This window comes from Denticeps clupeoides, chromosome 8, assembly GCF_900700375.1.
Source record: "Denticeps clupeoides chromosome 8, fDenClu1.1, whole genome shotgun sequence".
Taxonomy (NCBI): Eukaryota; Metazoa; Chordata; class Actinopteri; order Clupeiformes; family Denticipitidae; genus Denticeps; species Denticeps clupeoides.
Window position 1 is genome coordinate 9,886,703 of NC_041714.1, and position 13,378 is coordinate 9,900,080.

At 42.4% G+C, this 13,378-nt stretch overlaps 1 protein-coding gene across 34 annotated transcripts in view; it reads right to left on the minus strand.

Moving 5' to 3' along the window:
- The window catches only part of kcnma1a (potassium large conductance calcium-activated channel, subfamily M, alpha member 1a), a 139,405-nt gene that overhangs the window by 26,093 nt on the left and 99,934 nt on the right, over positions 1 to 13,378 (minus strand). For 6 of the 34 annotated variants that reach the window (XM_028988349.1, XM_028988363.1, XM_028988350.1 and 3 more), the window contains 2 exons: positions 12,136 to 12,144; positions 8,689 to 8,862 (listed from right to left, as the gene is read on the minus strand). The exons of 8 other annotated variants lie outside the window; for them this stretch is intronic. In XM_028988349.1, coding sequence (XP_028844182.1) covers positions 8,689 to 8,862; positions 12,136 to 12,144 — 183 coding nt within the window. Of the gene's footprint in view, positions 1 to 4,242; positions 4,324 to 4,620; positions 4,654 to 8,688; positions 8,863 to 12,135; positions 12,145 to 13,378 lie in introns of all 34 variants that reach the window. 20 more of the 34 variants (XM_028988376.1, XM_028988366.1, XM_028988365.1 and 17 more) reach the window with 10 other exon arrangements.

Below are 13,378 nucleotides of genomic sequence, written 5' to 3' on the forward strand. Positions count from 1 at the left end.
TGACTCATCTCCAAGTCTCGAGCACCCTCTGCGCGTTGAACAAGCCCGCTGCAATACCCAATCTCGGGCTCGAGCAGCACTCCAGAAGGAAAAGACCGGGTACCACGTCACAGTAAACACTGTAAACGCACAAGAGCTGCAGTCCAAGGTCAACAGGAGTGCTTTAGATCTGTAGGGAAACACTGGGTTTGCAAGTAACAGTAAAAAACACAGTGAACCTCAAAAGATTTCTAAAAGTTTTTTTTTTTTAAATAGATTTTTAAAATTATAGTGGATTCCACTATACAGAGAGGTGACAAATTAAAGTAAAAAACTCATCTGTGAGGCCTTTTGCTGTCATGGTTTGGGTCCATGTGAAGGGTCATAATTACAAGATGATTGTGAGGAGTCTCCTGTACACTAGAATGAGTACAGGATCTCCACTCTATTGTTTTGCAGGACTTTTTCATGACAAAACTAGTAAGACATTCCTGAATGAAAATGTGATAGAGGTTGATTCTCTCAGCTTCCAGTTCTGTCACTGAAAGTGTCCTGGAGAAGTCCAGGAAAATGAAAGAGTGGACTTCAGTAACATTACTGAAGGGTTGAGTGTGAAAATCACCTCACTCGCCAGATCTCAACCAACCCAACTGAGCACCTATAGAAGACAGAACACATCAGAAGACAAAAACCTGCAATAAGCAGCACTAAAGAATCGCCTTATTTAATGTAGATTTTCCTTTAATTTGTCACCCATATACACTACAGGTCAGAAAATAGGGCCCATTCTCAGATTTCCAATTTCTATTGTAAGAAAGTTTGAATGTCCTGATATGTGTTGTTCAAAAAGAAATGGTTTGAGCTTCTGTGGCTAAATAATATATACATCGTCATAAGTTACATTTCTATTTCTAAGTATTCTAATGTTTTGTTGTAATAGAAATTTGAAAAAGCAGCGTAGTGTGGGCCCAATCTTCTGGCCTGTACTGTATATATATTAAAACAGCTTAGCTACGCAAAATAAAACTATAAACTCACTCTTACACACTGGTATGTAGTTGATACTTCAGAAATAACGTTGTGCATTGGGGTTCAGTTAAATGAAACAGATCTCTTCTCACGTCTGCCGACGGCAAAAAGAGTAAGAACTGCATCTACGACTTCAGCCTTGATCACGCCGCTGAGTCTGCACACTTGAAGGACTTCTAGACGAACATTGAGCAGAGTCTCACACACACAAGAGGGATGGAGACAAGAGGGAACAGGAAACCTGGCATCACCACAAAGGCGCATTAGTGCTTTCGGTTAGAATTCACCACCACGGCACGATATTAGTGCAAATCGATGTGTGCTGCAGGCGCCAGGCCGCCTAACCAAGCGCCATTAAGGGCCACTTTAAACTGTCACCTAATTGCACTAATAAAAGATTTAAAAACCGCACATTCCGGCTCCTAATGAAATGCCATACTTTGACATTTCCACACGGGCGCCGTGGACACTTAGAGGCCTGTAAGCAGCTTTCAGATGATCACAACTGCAGGTCCTGCTCAGTTGTCAGCCTCAGCCTGCGCCCTGCCCTCGCGTCGTGCAGACGGGGCCGACGTGATTTATAACCAGCAGCCGTGCCCTTCCCTAAGTACCTTAACAGGACTGAGTTCTTCTAAAGTTCTACCGTGTTTTTTTTTCTTTATAGCTAAAACTCATGTTATAGCACTTTTTATACATCCTCGGCTTAAGACACTGAGACGCTGGTTTCTGGCACATAGACTGGAACTGATCTTACCGCTGCCTTATGATAAGGAATAAAACTGTAAATATGCCCTCAAGCAAGCTTTAACCTGTGCCTAAGTAACAACTTACACTTCAGTTTTTTGGGGTGGGTCAAAGTGCAGTTCTGTTACTGTAGATGAGGAGTAAAGGCAGGGGGAGCCATTAGCTGCATTGCATGCGGTGGCCAATGCAGGCGGTGCATGCGGGTGTGGGGTGCAGGGCTTTGGGTGTTGGGGCATATGCCAAACCGGTGAGTGTGTGATGACCTACGGGGCCCGTGATTGAGGGAGGAGGCGCTGCTGGGGTGGTAACGGTATTTCTCTGGCAGGCTGCGGGCGCGGTTCAGGCCAGGTAAGCTCAGGCTTAGCCGAGGGGCCTTGGCCACCGGGAGCAAGCTTCCCTTACGGTTATTAACGAGAGGAACGGCAGCCGCTGGGGCGGGAACCATTCTGGACACTGTTCTGGGAAGAGCATTGGGAACCACGGTGCTGTTGGCCATTTTAATTGATCGGTTCTGAAACATCGGTCTAACTTCATCCTTTACTGTCAAACAATGAAGAATAAAAAAATTACAATATGATGGATACATTTCACATATTTATTAAACACTTTATATATACACACAGTACTGTGCAAAGGTTTTAGGCAGTAGTCATTTTTATATTGCCAACATTGACTTAAATTCAGGAATGGACTATCTAATATCTAAAAGTGTAAAAGACAAATAATAATAATTAAAAAGGGAATGTGGCAGTAAAGTAAGTAGATTTCAGAAAACTGGGGGTTGGTCTCTCTCAACTCTACTCTACCCATGAAGTAAAATATTGTATTGCTGCTTAGAGAACAACAAAATATTGAAAAAAGAAAACAATAAAATAAAGAAACAATGTTCGGAGTCTCTTTAACACAAGGCCACTGTTTAACTCTTTAATAATGGTTTAGGTAAGGGTTTTTTGTTATGTGAATAGTTTTTTCAGCTTCAGTGGTTGTGTTTTCACTAGTTTGTATTGGTAACATACAAACTAGTTGGAGCCTAAAATTTGCACAGTATTGTGTGTGTGTGTGTGTGTGTGTGTGTGTGTGTATGTATCTGTGTGCTATAATTACAGTTACATTAATAATTAATGTTCATTGAATGAGCAAGAAAATAAATGATAAAATCAATTAAATAAATGAATAGTAATAAGTACCTGTATTCATTTAATGTTAAGAACATAAACATGCTTTTATCTTGGTAAGTAAAATATATGATTATTACTATTAAAGCAACACACAATTAGTCGTCAGTAAATGCAATGGAAATTAAATAATAAATATTTAATTGCAAAAATATGACTTAATGCAATTTCCTCTATTGCTTCTTTTATGATTCCCTTCGATTTCTGGTCAGGGGTTAAAAGTCACATTTTTGTGTCGTAAAAGCTGCCAGGACTGTTTTTTTTTTAATAATTGACGATGACATCTCAGTTTTATTAAACACCACTTAACCACTTGGCATGCGCTTAAAGTGAAATGTTCAATATGACATTTGCTTTGCCATCCCTAATAAACATGAATTAATTAAAAGCACTCTCCTTTTCTTTCCCCACCTCCAACCACACTCTTACAGAACAAAGCAGTGGCACAAAAATCAGAATACATCAACTCAGCAGCTCATCCAAATGTATCTGGACAATATTACATGGCAGCAGCTTTTATTCCCTCCTTCTCCTTTGTGAAGCAAAGCACTACTTAAAAAAGTGTGATCTCAGACGTAGGATTAGTACAGCAGGGGTCTGTGAATATCAAGATATAATAGAATAATAATAATTTCTGGAAAAGCACTGTACTGAGTAATCTCTCTGGCCACCGTCCCTGAGACCCCGACCCTAGTGGCATCTACATGGGCAAAGGTAGGTGAACCCTTCCCTGGTGCAAGTGGAAACGCAGTTTTCTGACCGCTCTGCACAACTGGCTCTGGGCGATAAACAGACGGTTATTTCTGCCGTCAGCTGCCGCATAGATTTAAAGGCCGCCACCGATAACTCCTGGATTCATCTGGCCCTTGTCAAACACGCGCAGCGTTACCCTGAGCACACGCGCCGTGGCAGCTTCACTGTGGATTTACAATGATCCAGACGGCAAATGTCCCTTCCTCGCATGCAAACCGTGTGACAAGCCTGGGTTCCACCTCTTATCAAGGTTTTTTAAACACAACAAAAATGCAAAATAATCAAATAAAACCGTAAGCAACATTTAAAAAAAGATTAAAATACATAAATGCATTAATTTGAACACATAACAATAAATGTGTTATTATATTATTTTTATATATATATTAATGCCACTCAAGTTTATATTAGTTTGGTAAAGCTTGTACTTAAACACTAAAAAAATCATACTTAGCACAGCTGTAAATAAAGAAACATTTACAAACAAGCAAATAAATGCATATAGAAGCATAAAGAGCAGTACAGATTAGACTATAGTTTGGTACTGCAGTGAAAGATTTACCTAAATTGAAATCTGCTTTGAACCGAACAGCGGCCTCTTTCTGGCCTCCTGCTTTCTCTGGAGTTGCAGCGCCATCTGCTGCTAGAGGCAGCACAACACAAGCAAAATACTGTTTACAAACAACTCAAACAATAAACAATATCTTCCACTTTATGACCAGAAAATAAGGTTGTGGGGAATAGGGTGTGGTTTTCCTACAGAAAGAATAAGTGCACTTTTTTGGTTAATTTGACAAAGCGCTGCCAGTCATCAGGCCGCTGTGCTAATACCCATCAATAAATCAGTGCTGAGCATGTAAGCTTTATTCTAGCCAAGCAATAAAAAGGGCAAAAGAAAAGAGCTGGAAGCGTAACGTGGAAAACAGAAGAACAAACTTACTTGATCTGACATATCCATTATACTTATATATGGCTGAGAGGAGTGCAAAGACAAATGAAAGAGTAACAAGGAGGAGGAAAAGAGGAAGGTGGGGGTGGGGGCAGAGGGAGAGAGATGAAAAAGAGATGAGAGACAACTGGACAGCACACAGTATACACAGCACAGATGGAAACAGTAACAGAAAACAACAGCATCTGAAGGCACATAATGGCTGATGAAGGACGGGTGGTGGCGGTGGCAGGAGTAGTGAGTGTGGGGCGGGGTGGGGTCTGGGTGGAGGGGCTGCAGTCACCACAATTTCTTGCAAATCAAGAGGCCTGTTCAGTGTTTCCCCGGTGACTAGTAATAATTGCGTCAATGGTGCAAGCATGATGATGAGAATGTTCTTTTAATTTGTCTGCGGGTAGGAAAATGACATGTACATGTACATACATGTATTCATATTTTTCTGCATTTCCTTTAGAAAGAAATAGTCCTTGTCATTTTTCAATGATCCCCCTAAAGCTACTAAAAATAGCTTCCAAAAATATTTTCGTTGCTGATAAATGCATACAGAACAAACATGCTCAGAGTACCACTGTAGCTTAACTGATCCACAAACACTGAGAGGCAGCAGGCCATGGGGTTCAGGGTTCAAGGGAGCATTCAGGCTTTTCTGGAACGTTCTAGCGTGGGTGTACCGAGCACAAGGAGAGAAGGAGAGAGGGAGAGCGAGAGAGAGAGAGATGGCCTCAAGTCCACCGTGTGGGGCAGCTATGGATCTCCAGACCCCCTGTTCTTCATTAGTTCTTTATTTCCAGCCGTAAAGGTCACAGTGGGCGCTCAGGGCGGGAGTCGTGACATGGCAATTCAAGCGGGCAGCAGCAGCCAGGCCTGGCATCTGTCGTGTGTGATCTGCAGGCGCAGGGGAGAGTGGGCCGGACTAACTGGCTAGCATCTGTCCCGGCACGTCGCGGCACAGAGGAGAGGAGAGGCTGCGGCTGCCTGGTGGTAAGGAACTGTCAGGCCGAGTTTGGTGACAGACCAGCAGCACTAGGGAAATGAAAATGCAAACATAATTTCTGTGTCACCCTGCATAAGGCCGTCCGGCGCTGAAGTAACCCTGCAAGACAGGCGGCACTGTCCGTGCCGACTGGCTCCGCCCCGCGCCTCCGCGACCGTCCCCTGAGCCAATCACATCCGCCCGCACCCCCCCTCCGCAGCACCCATAGGGAAGGAGGGCTGACAAAACAGACAACACCTACCCCCAAGACTCAAAATGAGGAAAAAAAATATATCCCTGACCTCTTTCTTCATCAGGACCCCTGTCCTCGTCTTACAACCTGACGTACTGTAAAAACAAATAACAACAACTGTGGCTGGGCCTTGATTTTTTTGGGGGGAGGAGGGCTGTGACAGGATGAGTCTTATTGCATCTCGGTGTGTCACCCATCACAAGCCTCGCTGCTCCTCAAGAATCCCATTACAGTGAGCCGGCTGCGGCGGAGCACCTACTTTTCTGGTAGTTGTCACTGTAAGTTAGAGGAACAACAGCGGCGGTACGGTGCCAGCGCTCGCCATGCTGGGAAAAACAAACAAGCTCTTAATATTTCAATGTGGCACTGAACTCTAATGACTGCCAGTGCTACGCTGCTTCCTGCTGCCTGTCAGCGGCTCTTCTGGGGCCCAGCCTCTCACACGTCTCATTTTCATTCTAATACCTCTTCCTCTGACTCTGCACATACAGTCCATGTAGGGCTCGGCGATATGATGATACGTGTTGAATAATGAAGAAAAAATATATATCACAAAATACACAACTGGCAGGTATATACCTGAAATAATTTCCACACCAATGTGCTGCAGCAACAAATATATTTTAAATCTTTTTTTATAGCTGTTGATTCAAACTTGAATGAGTGATTTGTTTTAGTTATATTTAATATTAATATATTAAATTGCTACAAATTAAACCTGTTGGGCTTATAATCATTTGTCTTTATATGTTTCATATCAATTTTTAAAAAACATTTGTTCAAAAGTTCCAAGTAAAGAAGAAAATAACGGTGACTATCTTAGTACCTTTCAATATAAACTATTCATTCTTTTATTTTTGGAGGAGTGCAGGTACAATCTCAGGCTGCGTGGTGAAGTGTGGAGGTGAAGTTGGGGGGTGGTGCCACTTGTCAGAAGACAGAGCGTTCCTACCGCCACGCGCTGGGCACATTCCTCAAGATTACGGCGTCCAGGGGAGTAGTATTTATTTCAGTAATAACCGCGCTCACCGCATGCACTGAGCATAACTCTCCAGCCGGTTGCGGCTAGTAAACGCGCGGCGGAGATGAAAGTCCTCTGTCCCGAGGGTTCACTGTCTCGGTTACATACAGCGTTCATTTTCGCCGAACACTTTGGTGAGCCCTAAACCGCGAGCAGCAAAGCAAACACAAGTCAGCAGCCCTTTATCTGCGGTTGAATCGATGCTCTTCTCGTACTTTTAGCATGAGAAAAATCAAGACAAAAGAAATATCCACATTTTAACATCACCGCACAGAGGACAAGAAGGGTCGTTTGTTGGTTAAAGAACCGAGAGATGCAAAGAGCGATGCAACAATCAGGACGTCTTTAAAGAACTAAACCCAGAGCTCAACAAGCTTTGTTAAAAAAGAAGCGAGACAGAAAAAGGATTTCCTGAAATTCAACAAGGGGCCATGGGAAAAGTACGATCAGTAACAATGTAATGGGCGGTAATTGGTATCCAGGGATATCCACGCCGGCCAAAAAGACACAAAGCCGTGCTCATCACACTAATCTGGGCTGATCTGGCGAGCCGTCCTACGAATGTTCAAGAGGAAATGTGATCGTCCGGTACTGACCTCAGCTTTGATAGTAGCGGCCTGGCTCCTGCCATCTATAATTGACAATTCACCACCCCCCCCAACACATCTGCTCGGAGTTAATGAGAGGGCCCATCGTAACACTGTCCTCAGCCCAGCCTCAGTCATTTGACCCTTTCCAGCCGCCCGCATCACATATCTCCACCGACTGCCTGCCAAGGGATCTCACTTCAGCTTTACCGATCGGGGCCGACAGAGCCAAGGTGGGACACGGGGCCTTAAATACAGGATGTCGGCTTTACTGATTGCTGACTAGCAGAAAATCCCAGACTTGAGAAGTGCGGCAGGGAGTACGAGAGCTGGAAAGCTGCACCTCATTACCTTACAAAGGCACCCTTAGGAGGGCCATACCATCACACACCATGCCATATTTTAATATTTACACTATGCACAGTGTAAAAAAATGCCTTGGGTCAGGGTCATGTTCACATACATCACTTTACTGCTTTCGAGGTACGAATGGTTGGTTAGACTTATGTTTGTCGCTTCAATTGATTTCAACAAAGCAAAATCTTTTTTTTTTGACTATCTGTACTATGAATATATTAAGAAAAAATAATGTTGATTTTGAAATTTAAATAAAAAGGACCCAAACATTTAATGGATATATATTTTCACGTTACAGTAGACTCCACCCTTTTTCATGATAATCCCGCGTGCCTGAGGCGTTAGTAATGACACAACGACAGTAGCGTTAGCAAGAGGATGGCGCTCTCCTAAACCTGGAAGGTCTTCAAAAGAAAAAATTTAAAATAACTTTTTAAAAAAGAGAGACAGAAAAAAGCACATATTCATATTCATCAGACATGAGCAACAAAAGCTAAGCAGGAAATCCTGTTTTAACACAGACAACATTGTTTAAGTCATACACATATAGACTTTATATCAAATATATACACACCAACACCAACACACAAGTGCCGTATTCACAGGGCATGCGGCAGCACAGACCCACTACCTAGAGAAGCACCACAAAAGCCACAAGAAACCATCTACTACAAAATTCATAAAGAAATACAGAGCACACCCAAATAAGCCACATCAACACAAGTTATGGATTTCACGAGAAATAAAAAAAAATATATAATTATAATAATACAGCGAATAAGAGAAAACACCACAGACACACACACGGTGACGCACACCCACACGCCACGGACATGGAAAACAGCATGTGTTGGCGATCAGAACTTACAGGCACGTAAACTGGTTGAGCAATCATGAACAGAGACAGAAGAAAGTGGGAAGGCTCTCTGAAGGGTGTCCGTGTTACTATGTACACTGCCTGACATGCACGAGCAGTCACTGTCAGAGCTGCCGCAATCAAAACAACATGCCAGTTTCATTCGCTTGTAGACGGACATCTTGGCTACAGTCATGTTTTTTGGGGATGAAAGGAAGAGGAAAAGCAGCAGGTTAATGGCAAGGAAAGAAATATTCAAACCAGGGGCAAGTCTTGTGGGGAGGAGTTTTTTCTTTTTTTAAAGGGAACAGAAAAAGAAAAGTGTGCAAAGCCTTAGCTGCAAGCTTTTCACAGGCTTGACCCCTTGTTGCCAGATTATGCATTAAGAGCCAATAACTGTACTGTTTTTTTTTTCTTTGGTTCATGATATTGATGCATCCAACTCTCAGTTTTGTGGTCACCTGCTCAGGGTCAAGCTGTGCTCTAAGGCTCTTCATGTTATTATAGGTCAAGAGGTCAGATGGGACAGAGGGGATGGGAGTTACACAGGTCATTATCAAGGGGGTGGTGAGGGGTGGTGCATTATGGGTAATTCTGTCAGCAGCAGACCTCATTTATAACAACATAATCTCCAATTTCATCTTAAAGGCAAGGATCATGTACCTGAGTCCCATCATGCAATGCAATCCCTGACTGAGACATACCACTTGTCTACACATGAGAGTAAGTACTCAAGCATTACAGCTTCATCACAACACCCCCCTGAGGTGGCACACAACACTGGACATTTATTAACGTTAACATTTTCAATATCAATAATACATGCATAAATTATTGAGCACATAGTCAATCATTATATGTCTGAAAGTCCTTTTTTACATGATCAGCCACAACAATTGAACCTCTAACTAGTGAAGATATTTCAGTTCTACCTTTCAAGGGGTGGCTAGTCAACTAAACAGCAAATGAAAAGTCAATCCTTGAAGATTAAGTGTTGGACGCAGTAATGAAAGGAGAGAGTAAGCATCTGCAGCAAACATTGACACTAGGCCACTGCGTCATTTACCAGAGAAAGATATGGCACCAGGATGCATTGTGGGAAAAAGGAAGGGTGGTGATTTTTAGGACTTAAGCATGTGGATGTTACAAGTACACCCCTTCCAGGAAGCACTATTCTCTAATGGCAGTTTGTGGAACATGATAAAGTTCAAGGAGGTGTCACCTCACAATATATGTCAAGTTTCTACAGGACACATTTAAAGGTCTTGTGGAGTCGTATATCAACAGTCACAGCATTTTATTGGGATGAAGAGGACCTACACAATACATGGCAGGTGGTTCTAATGTTGTGGCTGATCAATGTATTTTTCTCATACAAATATGGATTTTTTTATTGGTTAATATCCAATGCATGAGCACAGATTTCACTTATTTTTATATTTTAATTTTCTTGATATTTATCATTGCAATGTTTATAACGATTTGAATACTTTGCGTGTGTTTGTCAGGGGAGTGGTGGTGAAATGTCACAGCAGTGTTTGATTGCTGTGACTGTGGGCAGCCAAAACAGTCCCCGGTACTCATTCTCCCGGTGCCGCAGTGTTAACGGGCCATAATCAAGTCTGGCACCATCAAAGCAGCATATCCATCTGGGGAAAAATGCTTTTTTCAGAGTCAATTTTGAAAGACAAGAGTCCAAACGAGCCACCAATTTCAGCCCCTCACTGGGGAAAATGAAGTACACTGCTCAGTCCGAGCGCGAGGGACTGTTATGCAGATAGGACCATGCAGGACTGCTGGAATTAGTGATCATCATCAGCATGCAGGGCGGAATTGGCAGCTGCAAGTCTAAGGGCTCTTAAAATGGAGGCCTTGTTCAACTGTTTACAGGGCTTAAACAGTTTTCGGCATCACATGTGAGCACAGTAAGGCTCTCATTTCAATGTCATGCTGAAATTGGTTACTTCAGAGTGTTCTTGTCAACATTCATAAAAGCACAGTGACGTAGAGATGTTAGTCAGAGAGAAGAGGAGGGAGGTGGAGACAGGAGACAGGAGACAGACAGACAGACTGAGACAATAACATGAATGGCTTCAATGTGTTTGAGACACAACCTCGGTGCTGCGGTCTACTTCAACCAAATTTAGCAAGAATGCTATCAGCAGAGATGGCTACAGGACCTATAAAGTGAATTCAAATCCATAAATCAAAATGAACGTTTAACTGACAAACTATAATGAAACCAAAATACAATGGTTGGTTAATCATGCTGAAAAAAATAATAAAAATAAAATAAAAAAACCTCCAGGAGAAAAACACACACCAGTCTTCGCACAACACATCATGATCCATAATTCTAACAGCAATGGAAATAAAAGACCACTGACTGTGACTCCACCATGAAGTTTTAGAACAGAAACAGACTGTCCCCTCCACCACAACCACCTTCAACTGCTGATTGCATTCTTGCAAACCTGGTTTATGAGGACCTCTGTGACAATACTCATTTCCCACCCTGTCCTGTAGTGCTATGAGGACATCTAGTGGATGACTGCTGAAGAGCAGCTACTACAAAAAAAGCCCATGGCCTTGAGCGCGTGTTTGCCACTGGCTTAGTGAGTTGGGGGGGATAAAATAAATAAAAATGAGGGATTGAAATGTCCTGAGGTATCATTTCAATTCTCAGCAGTGGGGATGGCTCTTCATTCGCTGAAGTGCAATACTAGAGGCGGGAGGTGACCATGAAACAGGGGAGGGAAGGAGGGACCAGATTGTTTTGATTGTGTTTTGGAGACGATGATCGGTCAAAAGAAAAAAAAGATGAAGAATCCAAAGACCTTCCCACAGAATGCTTTCCGCTTTCTGAAAATACAGCAGCGTGCGAAATTACCCCTGACAGGGAGAAGATCTGAGTGGCTCCAGTTCACGTTTTTTTATTTTCTTCCTGGCGCTCTTACATCCTTGACTAACATTACCAATATCAATCTGGTGGTTTGACTTTTCAGATTGTCGCCACATTCACATATTTCTTTTCTTTTCTTTTTTTTTTAAAGGGCTGCAGCTTTTTAACGGGTCATGGGTGCTTTCGGAGAGCCCGGCAGACATTTGGCTCGGGGCAATTCAGATAAAAATCATCTTGGTTATATTACGCCAACGGTTAGGAAGAATGGACCTTGGTCAATGGGCTTCATGCGGCCACCCCACCCCTTACGATGCTGATAAAACAGCCCCCCTGGCTGGAAATGAATGGCCGGCCGGTGCGGCTCACCGAGCTCTGCTGTACTCTGTTCTGGTCAGGAGACGGTGTAGAGATGAGAGGTGTGGGAGAGGATGCAGAAGCTACACTGGTACATGCAACATAGATATACAGTAGACTCTCGGCTGAGAGAGAAGACAGTTGAATTCAACTCTAGGCAACAGGGAACCTGTGGGGTTTTTTTTTTTTTTTTTTTTACTCACAATAAATCACTAGCAGTGAGCGTTAAAATAAAGAGAGACGTATTCCAACGGCAGCAAAGGAAGGAAACACATCAAAAGCGTGTCAACGGTCATAAAAAAGGTGAGGGGTGTACACACACACAAACTTCCATTACTGTAATGGAATTGTCATCGCTTTCTTTAGGTTTTGTTCAAGCAGTGATGAAAAAGAAATAAAGAATGAAAAAAAAAACACCTTTATGTTTGAGGATAAAGACTGCTGGCAAAACAACAAAAGAGAGAAAATAAATAGAAATGGGGGGCAGGGACGTGTTAAATTTCAATGATGAACCTTGGATGCGGGCAAGAATCCGGAAAGGTCTGAACAGCCTAGGTCTGAATCACTTGAATAATTGAGGTGACAGGAACAAAGTAACAAGATGGAGGGTATAATTTTTTTTTTTTTTGTTTAGGTGCAGCATGTTTAAGGTCGCTGTCAGTGACCACTCTGAGATTTTCTCTGAATTATTTATTCGGGAGGTAATTGGTTTGGACAGCTGATTATACAGGTCATGTAGTTTCCACCCAGGCATTACTTCAGCATCAAGGTTACTGTTGCCTCCGGGCTACATTCGAACTAAGAAATCTCTCTATATAAAATACATATGTACATGACTCCAAGTGATCATTGGTCACACGATATGAACTTAAGGGGAATTTTGACTCGAGCAGCGTTCGTTTAGATGAAGATGTTATAACGATGTAGTAAAGAACACTGCAGCCACACCCTTTTTGAGTTGTCTAATGCGTTCCTCATTTTTTTTGCCATGTGCCTGCTTCCTAAAAATAACAAGTGACTGAGTATTTTGTGTGGATAGCTTTTCTGGCTGGGTTGGCACAATATTAAATGTCACCACAGCATAACCTTGGGCTCTTATGTGATTCCTTTTCTCTTTGTTGTTTCTGTATAAATTTGCCTTCCTAGGGAAAAAGTGCCGTTATAACAGCAGTGTAGAAGTTTTAAATGCACCCGTCTTTTAAACGATAGGTGACACTGATTCTGATTGTTTTTTTAAGCCAAAACACACCTCTGAATAATTAAGACAGTTATGACAACTCATTTTCACTCTGCACTGGTGTGAAGTCAGTTGTTTTCCACGTCAAAATCGCTAAATGGATTTAAAATTGTAATTTGCACCTTACTCTTTCCTCTTTGTGTCAAATTGGTAAAATAGAGCCCTAAAGCTTGTTTTAAGTTTAAAGTCATCCTTTCCTGCTAAATTCT